This window comes from Palaemon carinicauda, chromosome 19 (assembly GCF_036898095.1).
Source record: "Palaemon carinicauda isolate YSFRI2023 chromosome 19, ASM3689809v2, whole genome shotgun sequence".
Taxonomy (NCBI): Eukaryota; Metazoa; Arthropoda; class Malacostraca; order Decapoda; family Palaemonidae; genus Palaemon; species Palaemon carinicauda.
In genome coordinates this window covers 19,761,461-19,785,544 of record NC_090743.1, presented here as the reverse complement: position 1 = coordinate 19,785,544, position 24,084 = coordinate 19,761,461, and the positions used below count along the sequence as shown (strand labels likewise).

At 44.4% G+C, this 24,084-nt stretch overlaps 1 protein-coding gene across 1 annotated transcript in view; it reads left to right on the top strand.

Annotated features, from left to right (window-relative positions):
- LOC137658499 (tudor domain-containing 6-like) overlaps positions 1-24,084 on the top strand; it is a 37,226-nt gene that overhangs the window by 1,093 nt on the left and 12,049 nt on the right. The window contains 1 exon segment of the mRNA XM_068393267.1: positions 18,998-19,201. Coding sequence (XP_068249368.1) covers positions 18,998-19,201 — 204 coding nt within the window.

Genomic DNA, 24,084 nt, shown 5'->3' with positions numbered 1-24,084 from the left:
CACCTGTGGCCAGGTACTACAGTACTTGTTGTTGACGCCACCTCACTTTTTCCTCGGTCCACTGGTTCTCTATGGGGAGGAAGGGTGGGTCAATTAAATCATGATTATCGGGTAAGTATATTCAAAAATTTATTTTACTAATGAAAATAACATTTTTCAATATTAAACTTACCCGATAATCATGTAGCTGATTCACACCCAGGGGGGTGGGTGAAAAACCAGTATACAAGACTAAAGGATAGCTAAGTATCCCGTATTTCATATAATCAGTTATCCACAATAACAATGAAATAATAAGTACCTGGTAAGGAAGTCGACTTGAACCGTTACTCTGCCTTTAATAAGATCGTCTTCCTTACTGAGCGCAGCGTTCCTCTTGGAAGGCTGAATCAACTCAAAGGTGCTAAAGTATACAGGGCTGCAACCCATACTAAAGGACCTCATCACAACCTTTAACCTCGGCGCTTCTCAAGAAAGAATTGACCACCCGCCAAATCAACAAGGATGTGGAAGGCTTCTTAGCCGACCGTACAACCCATAAAAAGTATTCAAGAGAAAGGTTAAAAGGTTATGGGATTATGGGAATGTAGTGGCTGAGCCCTCGCCTACTACTGCATTCGTTGCTACGAATGGTCCCAGGGTGTAGCAGTACTCGTAAAGAGACTGGACATCTTTGAGATAGAATGATGCGAACACTGACTTGCTTCTCCAATAGGTTGCATCCATAACACTCTGCAGAGAATGGCTCTGTTTGAAGGCCACTGAAGTAGCCACAGCTCCCACTTCATGTGTCCTTACCTTCAGCAAAGCAAGGTCTTCTTCCTTCAGATGAGAATGTGTTTCTCTAATCAGAAGCCTGAAAAGTAAGAAACTGAGTTCTTAGAACTTGGAAAAGAAGGTTTCTTGATAGCACACTATAAGGCTTCTGATTGTCCTTGTAAAGGTTAAGACCTTTTTAGATAGTACCTAAGAGCTCTAACTGGGCAAAGTACTCTCTCCAGTTCATTCCCCACCAAGTTGGACAGGCTTGGGATCTCGAACGACTTAGGCCAAGGACGTGAAGGAAGCTCGTTTAGCAAAAACCGAGCTGCAAGGAACATGTAGCCGTTTCAGATGTGAAAACAATGATCCTGCTGAAGGCGTGGATCTCACTTACTCTTTTAGCTGTTGTCAAGCACACGAGGAAAAGAGTTTTTAATGTGAGGTCCTAAAAAGAGGCTGATTGGAGAGGTTCAAATCTTGATGACATAAGGAACCTTAGGACCACGTCTAGATTCCAGCCTGGAGTGGACAACCGACGTTCCTTTGAGGTCTCAAAAGACCTAGGGAGGTCCTGTAGATCTTTGTTGGTGGAAAGATCCAAGCCTCTGTGGCGGAAAACCGCTGCCAACATACTTCTGTAACCCTTGATCGTAGGAGCTGAAAGGGATCTTACTTTCCTTAGATATAACAGGAAGTCAGCAATCTGGGTTACAGTGGTACTGGTTGAAGAAACTGCATTGGTCTTGTACCAGCTACGGAAGACTTCCCTTTGAGACTGATAGATTCTGAGAGTGGATGTTCTCCTTGCTTTGGCAATCGCTCTGGCTGCCTCCTTCGAAAAGCCCCTAGCTCTTGAGAGTCTTTCGAAAGTCTGAAGGCAGTCAGACGAAGAGCGTGGAGGTTCGGGTGTACCTTCTTTACGTGAGGTAGACGTAGAAGGTTCACTCCTAGAGGAAGAGTCCTGGGAATGTCGACCAGCCATTGCAGTACCTCTAAGAACCATTCTCTCGCGGGCCAGAGCGGAGCCAACCAACGTCAGCCGTGTCCCTTTGCGAGAGGAGAACTTCTGAAGTACCCTGTTGACAATCTTGAACGGCGGGAATGCATACAGGTCGAGATGGAACCAATCCAGCAGAAAAGCATCCACGTGAACTGCTGCTGGGTCTGGAATCGGAGAACAATACAATAGGAGTCTCTAGGTTATCGAGGTAGCGAACAGATCTATGGTTGGCTGACCCCACAGGGCCCAAAGTCTGCTGCAAACATTCTTGTGAAGGGTCCACTCTGTGGGGATGACCTGACCCTTCCGGCTGAGGTGATCTGCCATGACATTCATACCGCCCTGAATGAACCTCGTTACCAGCGTGAGCTTTCGATCTTTAGACCAGATGAGGAGGTCCCTTGCGATCTAGAACAACTTCACGAAAGAGTCCCTCCCTGCTTGAAGGTGTAAGCCAGGGCTGTGGTGTTGTCAGAGTCCACCTCCACCACTTTGTTAAGCTGGAGGGACTTGAAGTTTATCAAGGCCAGAAGAACCGCCAACAACTCCTGCAATTGATGTGAAGTGTCCTTTGCTCCTGATTCCATGTTCTCGATCATTCCTGTCCGTCCAAAGTCGCACCCCAGCCCGTGTCTGATGTGTCCGAGAGGAGACGGCGGTCGGGTTTCTGAACAGCCAAAGGTAGACTTCCTTGAGAAGAAAGCTGTTCTTACAACACGCGAGAGAAGACCTCCTCTCTTCGGAAACAGGAACCGAGACCGTCTCTAGCGTCATGTCCTTTATCCAGTGAGCAGCTAGATGATACTGAAGGGGGGGAGGTGGATTCTCCCTAACACGATGAACAGGGCCAGCGATGAAAGTATCCCTGTTAGACTCATCCACTACCTGACTGAGCATCGGTTCCTTCTCAGCATGCTCTGGATGCATTCTAGGGCTTGGAAGATCCTTGGGGCCGACGGAAAAGCCCGAAAAGCTCGACTCTGAAGATCCATACCCAGGGAGACAATGGTCTGGGATGGGATGAGCTGAGACTCCTCAAAATTGACCAGGAGGCCCAGTTCCTTGGTCAGATCCATAGTCCATCTGAGAATCTCCAGACAGCGACGACTTGTGGGAGCTCTTAAAAGCCAGTCGTCTGACGGAGCCGGACACAAGATCATGGTACTGCTGCACAGTCTGTGAACTGTCAACCATGGGGAAGCGAGGAAGTACAGTGACAACCCGAAGCTGTCTAGACTGTCTGGGTCGTACAGACAACTCCTTATCGGGTTGCTGAGGTTGCCGCACTGCGTCACAACAAGTCACTTCTGCTGGTTGTTGAACGTCTTCCCAGTGACACACTGACTCCGTAAACAAAAAATCCTTTAACAAGGACTAAGCTTGGACTGTATGTCTTGCAACACAGCTCAAGGTCTATGGGAGCAGGTGTGGTAACAGACGGGGTTAGTGACTGAAGTGGAACCATTACCTTCCCTGGAAGCATGTTATGCTTAAATAAAAGTCCATAGGAGGCTACGCAGCTAAAGGCTCCTCTCCAAATGACAGAGTCCTCAAGGGAATATCAGAAGGAGGGAGAAAAGCACTTTCTCATCTACAGGGACCATATCAGAGAAAAGTTAAGTTCTCTCAGTGAGGGTTTCAATGGTGCAAAAGCAGCAGACTAGAAGGCAACATTATGAAACTGCTTGACAGTCTAGTGAGTTGGCAACAACCAAAGATGTATGACTGAGAAGCATGCGGTAAGGTATGCAGAGCATGTTGTATGCAGAGCATGCTGTATGCAGAGCATGCTGTATGTAGAGCATGTTGTATGCAGAGCATGCTGTATGCAGAGCATGTTGTATGCAGAGCATGCTGAATGCAGAGCATGCTGTATGCAGAGCATGTTGTATGCAGAGCATGTTGTATGTAGAGCATGTTGTATGCAGAGCATGCTGAATGCAGAGCATGCTGTATGCAGAGCATGTTGTATGCAGAGCATGCTGTATGCAGAGCATGCTGTATGCAGAGCATGCTGTATGTAGAGCATGCTGTAAGGTAAGCAGAGCGTGTTGCATGGCGTTTAACATTTCTCAGAAATTCCATGACCAGTGCTAGAGTGCTTCATGCATGCTTGCATGGGGTTTTAATATCAACATAATATTTACCTTACATTCATAACTCATGATTCATTTTTGTTTTGAAGATATTTTGCCATATTTTGCGATATTGTTAAAAATATATTGCAAGGAATACATATATATTTTTATATAAGTAAGACAAATAACCTCCATTATCATAATGTTTGTGTAGGCATACATGTATATGATTACAAATGCAAGTTATGAAAGTAATGAGGTGTTATTATTGTCATTTGTTATTTCTCAAGTTGAGGAGAAAGTGGCAGATGCATGCGTTGAGGTGGCTGACTCATAGCATGAGGTTGCTGCCTCAAGGGTTGCGCTTGCTGAGTGGTTGGCGGATGCGCAGTAGCAAGTTCCTGAGGAACGAGTTGAGGTTCCTGAGGTGTGAGCTGTGAGCGATGAGGTAGTGGCTGCGCAGAACACAGTAATTGTCTCGCGAGTTGAGGTTCCTGAGGCGCAAGGCTAAGGTGTTGTGCTTGCCTTGAGGAGGGTTGAGCTCGCTGCAGCGAGAGCTGAGGAGACTGACTCATGGATGGGAGAGGTTGTTGTACCTCAAGAGAGTGTTGCCTCACTGGTGGAACTGCAAGTGGAAGCGGAGGAAGTAAGGTATAAGCTTCCTGTTCCCATTGCTGAGGTTGCCTTAAGGAAGGCGGAGGGAGCTGCACACCACTGGAAACAGTAAACTCAGAACGTGGTAAGGTATCCTGAGGAGCCTCAACATCGTACGCCTGGCAGGCAGTACTGCGGTCAGGCGGAGCGATCGCAGGAGGAGGTGTAACCTTCTCAGCCTGACACTCTTCTCAAAAGTTAGTAATTGCGAAAACAGAATTACAATGTAACAGAAAAATCTAATGAAAGATAAATAATTCAGTGGCTGGAAAGAGACTAAACACTAGATCAAATAAACTACGTTTAAAATCTCTCACCGCATAAAGCTTGAGAACAAGAAAAACTCTAGAAACGTTTACCTTCTTCCCCTAAAGAGACTAGGGAGAAGAGCAAAAACGATAACAACGTTACTCGCTTGAACGAAACGTTTATCCTCCTCTTTCTCCCTCCGTCTCTATCTCTCTCTCTCTCTCTCTCTCTCTTGACTTAGAACCTGAGAGAAGAGCCCAATCAAATATATCGTTAAAACATATTATTGTTAAAGGAAAATATTTCCCAAAATGAAAAGTTCCTTTGTAGAATTAAAACCATTAAGTTAAGAAAGAATGAACAAAACGCTAGACACGGTTACTCTTACTGCAACGTGACACCGTGAAAATTCTCTCTCTATCGTAACGATAGAGCGCAAGTTGAACGTTCTGAAACGTCAACAACTGCAGAGACAAAACAAAACGTTAGTTCAACTTTGAAAACAGTACGAGACTATCAAAGAAATTCTTTCAAAAACATTAAAATAGCATAATATGTTAACAGGTAAAACCGAAATGACGGGCTCAATGTTAATTAACTTCGGTACAAGAAAAGACCGCCTACCATTAGGAAAGGTCGAATATATAAAAATTAATTTTAATAATTTATAATAAAAGGAAGTTAATCGAAGAGGCCTATAAAAGGCGGAGAGATATAAAATAAATCTATAACTTTTGTTAAGCAAAATTAAGAAAGAGAGTCTATACTCTCTTAGACACCAACACTTCCGTCTAAGGGAAGGGTCGGCCATTTAAAGGTGAAAGAGAGTTCATACTCTCTTCGTCACCATAATAAAATTAATTCCAAAAGCTAACTAAGCTAATATAGAAGTTTCTAGTATAGCGAATAGCTGCAAATTTTAGAGAAATACTTCACCAAACCGTGAACAATACTCCAAAATCATAAGCGTATCCAAGAACGTCTTGCCGGAAGCACGACAGAGGAAAAAGTGAGGTGGCGTCAACAACAAGTACTGTAGTACCTGGCCACAGGTGGCGCTTGTGAGTACACCCCCTTCTAGTATAGTGATAGCTGGCGTATCCCTCCCGTAGAATTCTGTCGGGCAACGGAGTTGACAGCTACATGATTATCGGGTAAGTTTAATATTGAAAATAAGGGATTTTGAAGGATTCTTTTTTTTTTTTTTTTTTGTGGAGGCATTGCTTAGTGGTTCCCAAGAACTTTTCTGTAAAGTCTGGAAGAGGGAATCCAATATGACCTTGTATGCCAAAATAATATTGCCTTCCCTGCATGCCCAGGGCCAGTGTATCAAAGTGCAAGGAATGGACTCTGTATAAAGGAGACCCACGGTTTCAGGCTCCATTGATTCCTCCAAATTTAAATTAGTCTACTAACTAATAATAAGTTACCCACAGAGAATCATTACTAAAGATCAACACGATACGTATCTGGGAACTTGTTTACACTTGGCAACCATTGTTCCAATCTACGAGATGTCTCGGTTACGTCTTGCTTCCCTTCGCAAGTCTATGGAGGGGATACTACACAGAATCCATTGAAATAAGTTTTTCATTCATCAAAACCCTTTTGGGGAGTTAGATTCTCTGTGGTTCCCAAGGAACTAGTACCCAAGCATAAAAAATTAGCCTAGTGCACCACAAGGATCAAGTTACCCATAACTTAGCAAATATACAATTCATACTAACATATGTGAAAGGAAATGACTAGCAAGTTAACCAACTCCCCTCATGAGAGCAAATCTCTGGAAATGGATCTAGATGACCATCATGATGCTAATGCTGAGGGACCACGTAGGTTCTATGATCAAGGCGAACACCATGACTCGTTGAACCTCTGGGATTCATTTTGGATAGTGTCTTATAAACTCCCTCTACCCAGCCCAGACCAATCCATAAAGCTCTGGATGTCCTAAAATTACATATTAGAAAAAATTGCTAATGAAGAATCATTTTTTCCACGTGTTTTAAGGATGGAAATCCTGAAAGTGGATTGGAATTTTTGATGAAGATGGTTATGAGAACAGATAGTCTTCATAGAAGGGACTACAGTAGCTGGTCTGGCTATTTTGAAACGGATCATTGCACCTGATGACCTGAATCCCTACAGATAGGATTACAAGGTAGACATTAGAAGTCGCCACAACTAGGCTGTAAAGCCAAGATATAAAGAGGGCATTTCATTTTTGGCCAAAAAAATGAAGACCTGGGGTTAGTATCAGGAGACAGCCAGAAGTGATGGTGAGGAACTCCCGTTCTCAGAGGAATGCTGCAAGTTCATGGACTCTAGCTCCTAAAGTTAATGCTATTAGAAATACAGTACAGCCTTCTAAAGTTGCTTTTATAGAAGATCTACTATTGTGTGACCATGATATTGAAGTTGGTAACAATGGTCATTGCAAGGCGAAGAACAGTAATTTATTCAAACATGTATATTTATACATGTTTAAAGGAATTACTGTCTTCGCCTTACAATGACCATTGTTACTAATTTAAATGTCACGGTCACATAATAGTAGCTCCTCTACAAGAGCAACTTGAAATTAAAAACTTTAAAAAACTCTGTCAAGACAGACTTTTTTCAATATTAAACTTACCCGATAATCATGTAGCTGTCAACTCCGTTGCCCGACAGAATTCTATGGAGGGATACGCCAGCTATCACAATACTAGAAGGGGGTGTACTTACCAGCGCCACCTGTGGCCAGGTACTATAGTACTTCTTGTTGACACCTCCTCAATTTTTCCTCTGTCGTGCTTCCGGCAAGACGTTCTGGGATACGCTTATGATCTTCGAGTATTTTCACGGCTTTTGGTGAAGTATTCTCTCAGATTTCGGCTGTCGCTTTACTGGAAACCTTCTTATATTAGCTTAGATAGCTTTTATATAGTCCTGATTAACGGTTAACGATCTTTTGCTTGATTTTGGAACCCCACTTGGCTAACTCTTTGGATTCAAGATGTCTGACATTTCGCAAGCCCCCACCCATAGGCGATGTAGGTCTTGCAATAGGCGTATTCCGAAGGCCTCGGTAGATCCTCACACCGCTTGTTCTGACTGTAGGGATAGGCCCTGTCAGTTAGAAAATCGATGTGAGGAATGCGCCGGACTTTCGGAACTTGATTTTGTCCGTCTTTTGAAATATTCAACTAGGTTAGAGAAAGGTAGAGTTAGGAGGAGTTCTTCTCACTCTTCACTTTTTTCCTCACCTCATGATCCCCTACCTTTTCCTACCCCTGTAGTGGCTACCCCCGAACCTACTATTTGCCCTCAGCCTGATATGTCTGTTGTGTTGCGTGCTATTCAGGCCTTAGGCGATAAAGTAGAGTCAGTGGTAAGTGATCATAAGTCTCTTATGGCCGAAGTCAAGGAACTTAAGGTCAAGAGTGCAGTGGGTGGAATTAGTGCCAGTGCTGTGACGAGTGCTAGTGCAGTGCCAAGTGCTAGTGTCAGTGTCAGTGTGGTGCGTGAGGATACTTCTGTGCGTGACAGTCGTTCTCCCTGTCCGGGACCTCTTGCAAGCTCCCAAGCCCAGGGGTGAAGCAATGTCGAAGGGCAAAAGGGTTCGGCAGGCCTTGATCGGCGCACAGAAGTATCCTCGGTGGTTGCGGGCGTGTCTTCCAGAGACCGTCACTCCCACCTGCAGACGATTGAGCCCGTCTTTTACTCGTCCGCTGATCTATTGTCAGGGAAGAAACGCTGGACTCAGGTCTCTAGACCACTCAAACGCAGAGTCCAGACCTCAATAGAATAGAAACCAAGAAGTCTGGGGTTATCTGGCACACAGTCCTATCCCAAAGGAAGGCCATCCATTCCTTCCACACTGACTGGTTTTGTCTGATAGAAGAATAACTCTTATAGCTCAATAAATACATTGCGTTGTTAGCTAAGAAGTCTCTTCTATATTTATAGGAGAGAAAATCCAGGTATTGAGGATCTCTCTCAGAAAAGAGGAAGCAAAGATATTGCAACTCCCTATTCTGTGCTACAGCTGTACTGATTTAAAATGGTGTATCTTGACTGAGGGAGTGAAAACCATGGACGGTTTGGCCAAAATGGAGCCACAAGCAAAGTGATTTCTGTGAAGTCCGATAGGATCTTCTAAACCTTTGAAATCAAACTTGTCTATGGAAACACAGATTGAAGACAATCTGTTCCAGTCTAGGTTCAAGGCATCTTTTACAACTGCCTAAGAATGGACATATGGGTTACATAAAGCTAAAGTTTGTAGTTTTATGAAATTGCAAAGAGGCCCACTTGGAGATAAGGGATACTTTTGAGGATCTCTTAAAATAAGCTCTAGTCTAAGATCCACACTGTATCCAGGACTGTCTACATGGACAGGGCATTCACAATCTCATTGAAAGAGCCTAAGAGTTGGACTGGGGTGAAGAACAGATCCCTCTCCTGAAGGAATAACATGATTGGAAAGATTACTGCATTCAGAGTTCTTGAACAGGATCCCCCTCTCCTCTGGAGACAACAGAGTGCTGTCTGGTTGTTGATTAATATTTTTTTTTATGAGTTCCTTCTTAGACCGAGCTGCTTCAATGTCAGCAACACTGCCATCAGTCCCAACACATTTATGTAAAATGCTGCTAATCAAGGGGAAAATTTCCCCAACACTTAGGTCTCTCCTGCAGGACCTACACAACTCAACTTGGATGTGTCTATGTGAAGAATAAGGGACATCAGGGGAGGGACTAACACGATTGACATGAAGAGAGCTTTTGGTGAAGTGTGTTGTCAGAGAATCTTTTAGTAACAAATGGAGAACTGGGAACCAATTGAGGTCTTTCATCCTGATCTTCAAAACTGGGTTGGCAATTAAAGCAAGCTTCCATATGGAGGAAAAAGAACTCCCAAGAAAATTTTTGATCATGTGTTAGAACCTTTTTTGAGGGACTTTTGAAGGCCTGTGTGAATTGTGATATGTTTCAGCAAAGTCCCAACCACTTGAAGTACCTACCTTCTCTGGAACTAGTCTTGATTTTGTACATTGATGAGGAATCCTATATCATGAAGAACTTGAAGGACATGATTTGTGTACGAGACATAATCTTGTCTCTGCTCAGAGCAGGGGGCAGCGGTGTGATGAAAGTAATAAGTGTATCAAATGCCGGGAGTGGTCTGGCTCCCAGTGGGCAAGGTTTGGGCGTCAGCTAAAGAAGAACGCTAAACAGGATTCTTCTCATTCGTAGGTTCCTTCGAAGCAGAAGAAACCTAAGGCTGTTTCTTATGCTTCCCGATCTTCCTCCACTCCCGATCTTCCTCCTTCGGAAGAGGAGCAAAGTCCAAGGCATGTCTCTCCTGCGAGTGACCACTTCTCTCATTCGCAAGAGAGGCCACTCATAGAGACTCCTCTCCGGAGGCCTGCTGCTGATCAGCCTGCTGATCCTCCTGCCCCTGCTGGGGATAGTCACTGTGGTTGTAGACCCCACCGTGCTCGTCCACCGCTTCGCATTAGGGGTGCTCCTTCGCTTTCGGCTAAAAGACACCTCTTCGGGTCTTCATCTTCATCTCTGCAGCTCTCCTCATCGGAGGAGCCTTCTCGTCTGGGTTCTGCTGGTTCTCGATCTTCGCCTGTTTCTTCAAAGTCTCCTGTGCATCAACGAACCTTGGTTCGTGACTCCCTGTCAAGGACTCGTTCGTGATCCTCTCCTCGGGATGTTTGCCCTTCCAAAGGGCACATCCCTTCTCCAGATCATCATTGGGCTGTTCGCCGACCAATTGCTTGCTGATCGCCTGATCGCTGCTCGCTGATCGCCTGCTTGCCGATCTCTTGCTCGCCGATCTCTTGCTCGCCGATCTCTTGCTCATCAGTGTCCTGCTCACCGACCTGCTGCTCGTCAACCTCCAGCTTGCTGATCGCCTACTCGCCGATCTTCTCCTGTTGGCTCTTCTCCATCTCGCCAACTCCAGAATCGCTGACACGTCGGACTTTTGATTGTAAATAGCTGACATACGACTCAACTAGCTCCTACGCATAAATCTCCTGCTTACCGATCTCTGATCATCTACACATTATTGATCTCCTGTTCTTCAACCTCACCATTTGCTGAAGCAGTGCTCACATCACTGCTCTGCAGCCCGTCGTTCGCTTGGGCATCTGTCCGCGACTCGTCAATCTCTAGCTTGCCGATCGTCCATTCACCATCCACCCTCTCGTCAGGTATCAACAGTTGACCCAGCATCAACTTGACAGCTCTTGCCAACCCGTCGGCAACCCTCTTTTGCACAATGGGCCTCCCGTTGTCTGCCAACTAAGGAGAGTAGTCACCATCAGCTACGCGACAATCGTCGACCATTGTCTACCTCTTCCAAGAGGCCACCCCTCCAACAGCAGGTCTCCCATTGTCAGGTAGGTACGCGCGAGCACCCTACCTACTGCTGAGACACTTCCTTCAGACCAGAAACATAGAGGTAAGCAGCTTTATAAGTCGTCTCCAGTGAGAGCTTTAGTTCTCTCATCGACGAAAGGCAAATCTCCTTACCACCGTTCATCGTCGCCCCATTCCCCTCCCCACAAATGCATAACAGTGCGACCGCCGAGGTAGGAGGAAAAGGGCAAGCTGCAAGTTCTTAAGATCCCGAAGCTGCCTGCCCATAGGAAGAAACCAACATCACATCGTTCGACGGTCTCAGAGACTTCCTCTTTGGAGATGAAGACTCCTCGGAGGGACCCTTCAGCTTCGTTCCCTTCAGAGGAACCGTCGGACAGCGCCTCCCTCAGTAAACGACCGTGGTTCGGAGCCTTGGTCAAGGCTGTTACACAGGTTTTCAGGCCAAGTATACTATCTTCGCGCCCGGTAGAAACTTCTGGGATCCCCCTGGAAGTCTTCCTTATCTTCGGTCCCAAGGCAAAGAGCCATGGTTTCATCCCCACTGAAGAGGAAGAGAGGAGTCCCCAATGTCATCGCGTCATCCAGGGTTAAACTGACTCCAGTCAGGACGTCTAGGGTAAAGGCTAACCTCGCTAGTTCCTCTTCCCCTTGCCCTCTTGCTTACTCGTCACCTCAATCAAGAGGCACCGACCCGGAAGAGTCTTTACCAGGCTCTCCATGGCTGTCCCCGATGGAAGAAGCTCCATGAGATAGCAGTCACAGCCTTGGAACCTGTAGAAGTTTCCATCCTTCCCTCTATGGGCATCCATCAGAAGGTCATGCCATTCAGACAATGCCAGACCTTCAGTGTTGCAGACTTTTTTTGGTGGGAGCCTAAAGACTCCAAGACACCGCCCAAATCCTCTTCAAGGATTCAAGACCCGCAAGGGTGTCAAGTCGTCAGTCAGCCAGTATAACATCGACCATAACTCACCCCAAGACGAGATCTTGGCGGTGGACAACAAAGTTCATGCTGCCAGTGCCACATTGGAAGGAGATCAGAGGGAATAAGAGCACATCTTCTGGCAAGTTCTGGCTTGTATGAGGGCCCTCAATGGGTTGGCAGACTGGGAGATGTCTCCTCAAGAGGGCAAGGACACTGTCTTGAATTGTGTCTTAGGCACTCAGAAGCCCCCAAAATCCAGTGCAGCTTTGCCCTAGTCTCAACTTTCAGATTGGGCTCATCCTCTAAGCTCCTCCCACCTCTGGGTGTTCAGCAGAGGAGATACTGTACTATGAGGTCCTGGACGAACCTCGCCTGGCTCTTCCTCTCAACCATTTGCTAGAGGAACTGACAAAGGGGATCCCGCTGGAGAGGCTTTCTGGTCGTCAGGTCACTTTCTCGGCCTCGGAGATCCTGAACAAGAAGGTAGAGAAGTATGCCATGCAGGCTACTTCGTGGCTGGATCTCTGGTGGGGATCCCTAGGGATCCTGGTACAGACTGAGGATTTCTCCAAAGAAAGTACTGTACCAGGAAGGCGATGGAGACCTTACTCTTGGGTACCTGTACCATCGAGTTCTTGGCTTACGAAGTCGTAAACTTGTGAGCCAACACTATCCTGAAGAGCAGAGACTCAGTAGCTGAGAGGTTCCATCACCAAGTCCCTAACGTCGAGATTGCAAGGCTCCAGAACTCCTCTCTACGGTGATCCTAGTTGTTTGAGCCAAGGGACTTTGAACAGGCTGCGGAGAGATGGTGGAAGTCCCCCCAGGACTCCCTCCTCCATAGGGCCCTACAGACCACCATCTCCGCAGACCAGCCAACCTAAACCTTCGAGCAAAACGGCGGCAAAAGACAAGTCTAAAAAGTCCTTTCCTGCCAAGGACAGGAAAGGGAACAAGTCCTCCCGTGGAGGGAAACGACCTAAATTTGGTGCCTTGGCTGCAAACGCTAGGATAGGAGATCCCTCTGTTGTCCACCAGTGGGGGGATGCCTACATTGCTGCTGGAAGAGGTGGATGCAGCTCGCGGCCAAACCCTGGACAGTCTCTGCGATTCATTCAGGGTATTGCATTCCTTTCATTTCATCTCTCCCTCCACTGATTAAAACTCCAGTGTTGAAAAGCTCCTTTGCGATGGGATCGGCAGAGGGGCTGATCTTTCGGGCCAAAATCCAGACCATGTTGGAAAAGGGTGCTCCCCAGGGAGTCTCGACGACTCCCTAGGCTTCTTCAGTCGACTCTTTCTTGTGAAAAAGGCATCTGGAGGCTGGAGGCCAGTCATCGACCTTTCAGCTCTGACCAAGTTTGTCAAACAGACTTCGTTCAGCATGGAGACAGCAGATACCGTCAGATAAGTGGTAATACCACAGGACTTCATGTGCACATTGGACCTAAAGGATGCATACTTCTAGATCCCAATCCATCTGTCTTCAAGGAAGTATCTGAGATTCAGTCTGGACAACAAGAAATACTTGATTCAAGGTGCTGTTCTTCGGGCTTTCCCCAGTACCACAGATCTTCACAAGAGTGTTCGGCAGGCAACAGATCGCCGCCTCACATGGAAGACGATGTTCCTACTCGCTTGGCTTTGGCCGAAAGAGTTGGCAAACTTCATGGTCTCTCGTATGGCATCGCCCATTCAAGGGGATGGGGGGAGGTAAGTTTCGCTTCATCCCTGAGTTTGTTGCCAAGACACAAAATCCAGGGGTACCGGATCCTAGATTCGATTCCTTCCGAATAACGAGTCTCCACTCTGTAACCAACGATCCGCATCATCTGTTACTGTACCCAGTAAGGAGAAGGAGTTTGAGGCTCTACCTCTAAAGAATAGCAGCAGCTCTTCCTTGAATGCCTTCGCTTTTCGTCAACACTGGGAGAATTAAGAGGATGATCACAAACATATGGACCAAGAGCGCATGATGTCAGGGGCATAGCTATGTCCCTGGCCCTCAAACAGAACTACTCTGTGAAGCAGGTTCTGCAAGCAGGCATGTGAAAGCGTCAAAAGACCATCACTGCCCATTATCTGCAAGACGTGACCCACAGGAGACTCGATACATTTTCTGTCGGTCCTGTGGTGGCTGCACAACAGCTGGTTTAGTACCTCAAGCTCTTTAATAAACAAGTAGCAAGGTTGAGGGCACTGGTTACCCAGTTTTAGTCTGAGTGAATGAAAAGGAATGACTGGCTCTTTTCTTTTCTTCATTCCCCCCCTCTCTTGGGGAAATCAGCATCCTGGGTCCTCTACACAGCTGACCTCAACCACTGCAGGTAAATCATTCCTCCCTTGTGTAATCAGGTATTGTTAATATTGTTACATCCCCATACCCTAGCGATGTGGTATTGGGAATGTCTCGGTGAACTCGGTTAACTCCTATGGACTCGGAATACCTTACACCTTGAGTCACACTGCTAGTATCTCAACACACAGCTTGTGTAGGCTGCAGACCATGTATAGCAAGGTTTAGTGAGGTGTTAGGGTTTCCTTATTTGTGTACTAACCTACACATGAGTACTCCCCAGGCAAAGCCTAAAAACCAAATTGGCAGGGACTTCCACCCTCCTAAGGGGTGAGTCAACCCCTATAAATAACGTAAGTTTGTATTCCAGTTGCGGAACAAACGACAAATTTGGAAATAATTTGTATTTTTCTTAACGATACAAACCTATACAGATTTGCCCGCCAAACCAGTCCCCCATAAAGTTCTACCTCCAAGCAAAGTGAAACATAGTCATAGGTGTGCGAGTGAGAGGGGTAGCGAACTACCTCCCTACATCCCGCTAAAGTCTAATGGATCGTCTTTTCAGCTTTGCCAAAAGTAATACCCTTATACTGTAAATAGCTACAGGTTTGCATCGTTAGGAAAAATACAAATTACTTCCAAATTTGTCATATTAGTTGCTAAGCTACAACTCTAGTTGGAAAAGCAAGATGCTATAAGCCCAAGGGCTCCAACAGGGAAAAATAGCATAGTGGGGAAAGGAAATAAGGAAATTGATAAACTAAATGAAAAGTAATAAACAATTAAAATAAAATATTCTAGGAACAGTAACATTAAATCATCTTTCATGTATAAACTATAATAAGGGACATTTCTGCCCGTTCAAAATAAAAACATTTACAGTACTGCAAGTTTGAACTTTTGAAGTTCTACTAATTCATTTGCCTAATTGGGAAGATCCTTGCACAACATGGTCATAGCTGGAGTAAAACGTTTAGAATAGGCTACTGTGTAGTATTGAGCATCATGATGGAGAAGTCCTAAATATTAGAATTAACTGCATACCTAGTATTACGAACAGGGTGGTACTGTCCAGGAAGATCTGAATGTAAAGGATGGTCAGAATTATGAAAAATCCTATGCAACATGCATAAACTAATTGAACGACGGTGTCAGAGATTAACATCTAGATCATGAATTAGAAATTTAATAGCCCATACATCCCTGTCCAACAAATTAAGATGAGAATCAGCAGCCGAAGACCAGACAGGAGAACAATAATCTAAACAAGGTAGAATGAAAGAATCAAAAAACTTCAGAATAAAGTAGACTGATCACCGAAAATCGTAAGGCTCAATAAGCCAATTTTTTTGTGCAATTGAAGAGGACACAGACCTAATGTTTCTCAAAAGTAAATTTGTTACAGAGAATCGTACCTAAAATCTTAATAAGTCATGTCGAGTTAAAGAAACACAATCAATGCTGAGATTGGGATGTTGAGGAGCAATTGTCCTTGACCTTCTTACAATCATACTTTTGAGTTTTGTTAGGATTCAACTAAATGCCCCATAATTTATACCATCCACTAATTTTAGCAAGATCTCTATTAAGGGATTTAGCAAGCCAGATCTACATTCAGGAGATGGAATTGATGCAATGAGTAGGATCATCATCTGCATATGCAACAAGCTAGTTTTCTAAGCCAAACCACATGTCATGTGTATATACTGTAGTATGAAAAGTAATGGGCCAAGAACACTACCCTGAAGAACACTAGATATCACATTTCTATACTCACTATGGTGCCCATTAACAACAACGCTTTTCAACCTATTACTTAGAAATTCAATTATGATCCTAAGAAAAGACCCACCCACTCCCAAATGTTCAAGTTTGATAACAAGGACCTCATGATTAACACGGTCAAAGGCAACACTAAAATCAAAGCCAATCATGCGAACTTCCTGACCGCAATCAAGGGATTTCTGTATACTATTGTTGATTGTAAGAAGGGCATCACATACTCCAAGGCCTTTACAAAAGCCAAATTGCAAATCTATTTAAATATTTTGCCAGTAGACAAAAATTTTTTAGATATGGGAGTTATGGAAATTGGGTGGTAATCAGTTGGACTTGAGCTACCACAAACACTTTTACATAATGAAGTAACATTACTGATTCTCCAACAAGTGCTAAAAGCTCCTCCTCTTGCTAACTTGCACAAAATAAGATAACTTTGGAGCTAAGAAATCTGCAGTCTTTATAAAAAAACAAAGGAAAAATACCATTTGAGTCTACACCTCCATTAGCATCAAGGTCCCTCAAAAGAGCTTTGATTTCATGAGATAGAAAAGCTAAACTAGTTAGTTTAGCCTCAGGAAAACGGGAATGAGGAAGATCAAGTTTCTCATTACTCTGCTTACTGTTAAACACATCATCCAAAAGAGTTGCCTTTTCCTTTGGACAGTGAATGACAGAGCCATGTGGTTTAAATAGAGGAGGAACTGTTGCATTTACACCAAAGAGCGCAGATTTAAGGGTATCCCACCACTTATGTTCCTGAGCTGTAACAGAAAGGGTTTCTTTTATGGTTAAATTGTATTCCTTTTCATTTGAAGCATAAACTCTGAGCAAAAGCTCTAAGCCGAGTATAGTTATTCCAAGTCAAATCTAACCTGATGCCATTCCAAAGATGATAGGCCTCCTGCTTCTCCAAATGGGCACATCTACCATCATCATGGAAGAGATTCGCCTATCAATTATGTTGACTTGGTTCTCATTAAAAGGAACAACAGTATCAACACTTATATAATTGTGACCAATTCTAGCCCAAAAGATCACTCAAAATGCCATTCATAACTACCCAAGAGGGTAATTGAGAACTCTCCAACATGTCAGAGAGTAGGGAAAAGGGCAATCCACAAGGCAATGAGGAATTAATCTTTCCTCCTAACTACCCGTGAGTAGTCTACTTCCACTGAAAAGTCAGTGGGTAGGAGAAGGTAACTCGATATGACCCCCGAATATAGCTCTTGAGTTGAGTAACCCTCCCAACTGCCCAGTTACCCATCCCTAAGGATTAGATGGAGAGGGAAGGACACTCGTGCCATATAGGGAGATGTATCCCCTCCTAGTGCAAAACATCTATTTTAGGGGAAGAGAAAGCCACTTAACACATTCTTATGTAAATACTTTCACTATCATCATAAGTAGCACAGTAAAAGATATTTGTAGCTTTATGCACAAAACTGTAAATTGTAACCATTATAATACTGTACACTTTAATAGAAACTAGTTTGTGAATATATTGAATATAATCTCATGAATGTATAATTATACAATACCTACTGTGCCAGAATACTCCACAAACCTTATGGTACAAGTTTCCTTAAAAAGAAATACTGTACTGTATGTGATATTACAGACTAGAGCCTCAGGAATATACTGAATATGGGATATTCACTTTGTCAATTCCAGTACTCAATTTACAAATATGAGTTATATTAAAAATTTTCATCAACATTTCTCTGTTCCTTGAGAAAATTATAAACACTCAAACATATGCAAGCTTGTACAGTATGCATATGAATACAAATTTACTAGCTTCAAGAATATGAATAATTCAACACATGCCACCTAACCCAACTGAGGTTATACATGAGTGAACATTCATTATTAAAATATAGTAGGCAACAGAAAAAGTGAATTATGGATAAACACTATTACTTAGTGCTAAAATTAAGTCAATTATTCATTCAGGATGTAATTAACTGTATTTAACTTGGAAGTTAAGGTAGAATTCTCACCTAAAATTAGTAGCACTAACAGTTGTTCCTTACTTCAAGGCTACAATATTGAAAAAATAGATGCTGGCATAAATGTCAGATAATTGATTTTTGTGTTAGTAATGGTCCTCAGGGGGTGATATGTTATCAGTTAGAAGAAGAGTTCAGCATTGGAGCTGTCTTGACAGGTTCAATACAGCCTGAACCTGTTGTAGCTCCTATCCATATCAAATCCATGCCTTATGCATTGATACACATGGAAAGCAGCCAAGTGCAGAAAGGAAATAGAAAAATAACAAACTATAAGTGAAAAATAATAAAAGAAAAAAAATATTAGTAGTAACTACATTAAATGGAACAGTCATATATAAACTATGAAACAAGACTTGTATCAACCAGTTCAATAGATGACTATTTGCAACAAGTTTGAACTTTTGAAGTTCCACTAATTCAACCAACAGACTAGAAAGATCATTCCACTATCTAATCCCAATTGGAGCAAAATTTCTTGAATACCGTGTAGTAATGTGCCTTATGATGGAGGAACAAAGACTGTTAGAATTAACTGCATAACTAGTACTGTACTACATACTGGATGGTTCAGTTTGGGAACATGCAAATGTAAAGGCTGGTCAGAATTATGAAAAATCTTATGCAACAGAGCATTCAACTTAAAAAAAAAAAAAAAAAAAAAAATTGAACAGATTTTGTATTGTCATATATTATTAGTAGTTCCAGTAAAAAGTGTAGTTTTGCAAAGCATTTAGCTATAGTAGATACGTATTAGAATTTTAGCATTTGAAACTGGTACCCCTTTCTGCAACTTTGCAAGTGACTTTCGGGAACCCTAACATTAACTTTTTTCTTCACTTATCCTTTAAAGGATATAAGGAGAATTTTGAAGGAGGCCAACGAGGGAAAACAGAGGACTATAAACAGAAAATTCTTTACGAAAGGAGATGCAGTATCTGTTTTAGATGAAGCAGACCAATTTTGGCATAGGGGTCTGGTTACTGGATGCTTTGGTCACTTGATAGAAGTGTTCCTTGTAGATTCTGGAAAGGATATTATAACAGAGAGAAACATGGTAAGTGCTGGACCTGCTTTGCTTAACATTTTGAAATGTCAATCGTATAAATAGGAAGCTATTTATAAGCCTGAAAGTAAAAATAAGTAATGTTTGAATGTGAATACAAACCTTCATCCTTTAATATAATACAACCTTAGTTCTTTAATATACAGTACAAGTACAGTATTTATGCCAGAGCAAACTGTATTCATATTTTAAAGAATCAGGTTTGAATAGCCAGGAACAATAGAAAATAATTATTAAATTAATTTTTTCATGCGTTAACCTAAATTTTTCCATTAAGAAAAATGAAAAAAATTTGAATTTTTTAATGGAGAAGTACCGAATTAAAAGCTCAAAATAAAGTCGACTGGCAACATTTAACTGAGGCCCTTTGTGTCTATAGGTGTAAGAGATGATGATGATGATGATAACCCAAATTTTTATCCTTTCATATAGAAGTATTCTTCAGGGGGAACACACTGATATTAAAACGAAGTTTTTATTGCTATGAAAAATATAAAGAACATTTAAAATCTATTCTACTATAGTAGTGGATAGTAAAAAGACTAAAACTGTACTTCTAGTATGTAACAGTTTTTGGGCATGTCTGTAAAGTGCTAAATTTTCTTGACGCATTCCACTTATCATTAAAGCAGTATAGTACAGTACTTGTAAGAGTAGCCAATGCTTTTTTTTTTTTTCTTAATGAGGATAAAAGGTTCACAAGCTATCAACGTGGCCGTGCATTTCAGGTTTGTCTCTGCCAAATGACAATTTTAAATATTAAACTTAGCCGGTGAATATATAATAGCTGACGTCTCGGACGGCTCGACAGAAACACAAAAACTCGCGAGCGATCGCCGTGAAGGTTGCGGGTGTGCCCACCAGCGCCGACTATCGGTCAGATACCGCATATACATGTAAACAGCCTCAGTTCTTCTCTGTCGGTCTTGTCGACAAGTTGATTCCGCTCGCTGTTAACCTGGAGTTTTTTCGTCATTCTTGGTGAAGTACTTCTTTTTGGTTTTGAGCTTTCGCAGTGACAGGTGTTTTTCTCTTCAATTAAAACTCTTGAACCCTTTTTTGGATAGCGTTTATTGTTGATGACTTTGGGTTGTTTTTGGATTTTCTTTGACTTTTCAAAATGGCTGACCCTTCTCCTATCCCTGGATCTAAATTTCGTAAATGTAATGCTAGGGATTGTAACAAACGTCTTACCAAGGCCTCTCTTGACCCACATACCGTGTGTTCTAATTGCCGGGGTAAAACCTGCCAATTAGGAGATCGGTGTGATGAGTGCGTGGTACTTTCGGAATTCGACTGGCTAGAGTTTGATAAATATTCTCGTAAGCTTGAGAGAGATAGGGTGAGGAGAAGCTCCTCTAGGTCGCTGGATTTTTCCTCCTCCCATGCCCCTGAACCTAATCCTTCCCCTGTAGTAGTTGTTCCTGAACCCTCTACTAGCACTCATGAACCATCCATGCGGAATATGTTGCTTGCCATTCAAGCTTTGGGCGAGAGAGTTGAGTCCTTAGCATCGGACCGTAATCAACTCATGGCGGATGTGAATGTGTTAAAGTGTCAGAGTGCCAAATCAGAAAATCGTGGGGATAAAGTGATTAGTGCGCAAAGTGGTTTTAGTGTTGCGACCGAGGGTTCGTCTGTTCGTGCTTGTCGTTCTCCTAGTCTGAGACCTCTTTCAGGCTCCCCTGCACCAGGGAGAAGTAATGTCGTAGGACTTAAGGGGACGAGAGGCTTTAACCAACGAACAGACGTTCCCTCTATGGTATCGGGCGTGTCTCGTCAAGATCGCCCCTACCATAAGACGAGCGAGGCTGTTTTCTCCTCGTCATCCGAAGGCTTCTCGCGAAAGAAACCTTGGAGCAAAGTTAACTTTTTAGATTGGTCTCTAGGAGCATTAAGCAGGAAGATCTCGTCTGCCGACCAGGATGTTTCCGTGCTTATTATGTCTTGTATGGACAAAGCCATCCGCGATGGCTCCAATGAGCTCGCCGCCACCTTTACGTCTGGAGTCCTGAAGAAGAGGGAAACCCTTTGCTCTTTCCTTTCAGCAGGAGTTACTCCCTGTCAAAGGTCGGAGCTTCTCTTTGCCCCCTTATCGGCTGCCTTGTTTCCTCAACAGCTGATCAAGGACATTGCGGCTTCGCTTGTACAGAAGGATACACATGACCTGATGGCTACTTCTGCTCGCAAGGGAGCTCCTTCTTCGTCTTATGTTGTGAGGCCCAGAATCGATACTCCAGCGACTAGGTTTATCCCGCCCTTTCGTGGCAGAGCCCCCAGCAGGGGAGGCGCTCGTGCCGACGGAAAGAGAGGCAAGAGGAGAGGATCCAAGTCCTCCCGTGGCAGAGTCTGACTGCCCACGTCCTCAGTGAGTGGTAGGGGCCAGACTGAACAGCTTCTGGCAGGCCTGGGAGAAGAGGGGTGCAGACCAAGAGTCTGTTTTGTTGCTCAAGGAGGGGTACAAAATACCTTTTGTACGCAGACCTCCTCTAGTAACAGTTCCTCTAGATCTCTCTCCCAGGTACCGAGAGGAGTCAAGAAGACAAGCTCTACATCAGCAGGTGTCTCTGTTGCTAGAGAAGGGAGCGGTGGTGAAAGTCTCGGACCTTCAATCACCGGGATTTTACAACCGTCTCTTCCTAGTCCCAAAGCATACCGGAGGTTGGAGGCCAATGCTGGACGTCAGTGCGCTCAACGTTTTTGTTATAAAAACAAAATTTACGATGGAGACCACGAAGTCCGTCCTAGCAGCGGTCAGAGAGGGAGACTGGATGGTCTCTCTCGACCTGCAGGATGCGTACTTCCACATTCCTATTCATCCAGATTCTCAACCGTACCTGAGGTTTGTTTACAGGAATGTGGTGTACCAGTTTCGAGCACTGTGCTTCGGCCTCAGCCCTGCTCCTCTCGTGTTTACGAGGCTCATGAGGAATGTGGCAAAATTCCTTCATTTATCGGGAATTCGAGCCTCCCTGTACTTGGACGACTGGCTTCTCAGAGCATCGTCCCGTCATCGCTGTCTGCAGGACCTTCACTGGACGTTGGGTCTGGCAAAGGAGTTGGGACTGTTGGTGAACTTAGAAAAGTCTCAACTGAATCCATCCCAGACGATTCTCTATTTGGGGATGGAGATTCGCAGTCTAGTTTTTCGGGCTTTTCCGTCTGCCACCTGGATAGAGCAAGCCCTGCTCAAAGTCCGCCTCATGCTGAAAAAAGCCCGTTGCTCAGTAAGAGATTGGATGAGCCTCTTAGGGACTCTGTCATCCCTGGAGCAGTTTGTCTCACAAGGGAGGCTTCACCTTCGCCCTCTCCAGTTCCATCTAGACTCACACTGGAACAAGAGCATGACTTTAGAAGCTGTGTCAATCCCGGTCTCCGAGCCAGTAAAAGCATGCCTGAACTGGTGGGACAGCAACATAAGTCTGCGAGAGGGTCTGTCCCTGGCAGTCAAGAACCCAAACCACGTGTTGTTCTCAGACGCGTCGGATTTGGGTTGGGGAGCGACTCTGGACGGTCGGGAATGTTCGGGTCTTTGGACGTCGGATCAGAAGAGCATGCACATCAACGGCAAGGAGCTGTTAGCGGTTCACTTGGCCTTGATGAGTTTCGAGAGCATTCTTCGAAACAAAGTGGTAGAGGTCAATTCGGACAACACCACAGCATTGGCGTACATCTCCAAGCAAGGAGGCACTCACTCCCACACACTGTTCGTCATCGCAAGGGACCTCCTCATCTGGTCAAAAAATCGAGGCATCTCCCTGTTGACAAGATTCATCCAGGGGGACTTGAACGTCTTGGCAGACTGTCTCAGTCGGAGAGGTCAGGTGATCCCCACAGAATGGACCCTCCACAAGGACGTGTGCAAGAGTCTTTGGGTGACTTGGGGTCAACCCTCCATAGACCTCTTTGCCACCTCGTTGACCAAAAGGCTCCCGACCTATTGCTCGCCAGTCCCAGATCCAGAGGCGACCCACATAGATGCGTTTCTACTGGACTGGTCTCATCTGGACTCGTACGCATTCCCACCGTTCAAGATCAACAACAAGGTACTGCAGAAGTTCGCCTCTCACGAAGGGACAAGGTTGATGTTGGTTGCTCCCCTCTGGCCCGCGAGAGAGTGGTTCACAGAGGTACTTCAATGGCTGGTAGACGTTCCAAGGAGTCTTCCTCTAAGGATGGATCTCTTACGGCAGCCCCACGTAAGGGATCTTCATCAAAGCCTCCCCGCGCTTCGTCTGACTGCTTTCAGACTATCGAAAGACTCTCAAGAGCTCGAGGTTTTTCGAAGGAGGCAGCCAGAGCGATTGCGAGAGCTAGGAGAGCTTCTACCATCAAGGTATACCAGTCGAAGTGGGAAGTCTTTAGAGACTGGTGCAAGTCATCATCCATTTCCTCTTCCAGTACCTCTGTAGCCCAAATTGCAGACTTTCTCCTACATCTGAGAAATGTTCGCTCCCTCTCAGCGCCCACTATTAAGGGCTACAGGAGCATGTTGGCTTCTGTATTCAGACATAGAGGCTTAGATCTTTCCAATAATAAAGATCTCCAAGATCTCCTTAAGTCTTTCGAGACCTCTAAGGAGCGTCGTATGGCAACTCCTGGATGGAACTTAGACGTGGTCCTAAGGTTCCTAATGTCCGACAGGTTTGAGCCATTACATTCAGCCTCCCTGAAGGATCTCACCCTCAAGACGCTTTTCTTAGTGTGCTTGGCTTCGGCTAAAAGGGTCAGTGAGATCCATGCCTTCAGTAGGAACATCGGCTTTTCTACAGATAAAGCCACATGTTCACTTCAGCTTGGTTTCTTGGCCAAAAATGAACTGCCTTCTCGTCCTTGGCCTAAGTCGTTTGATATACCTTGCCTGTCAGAGATCG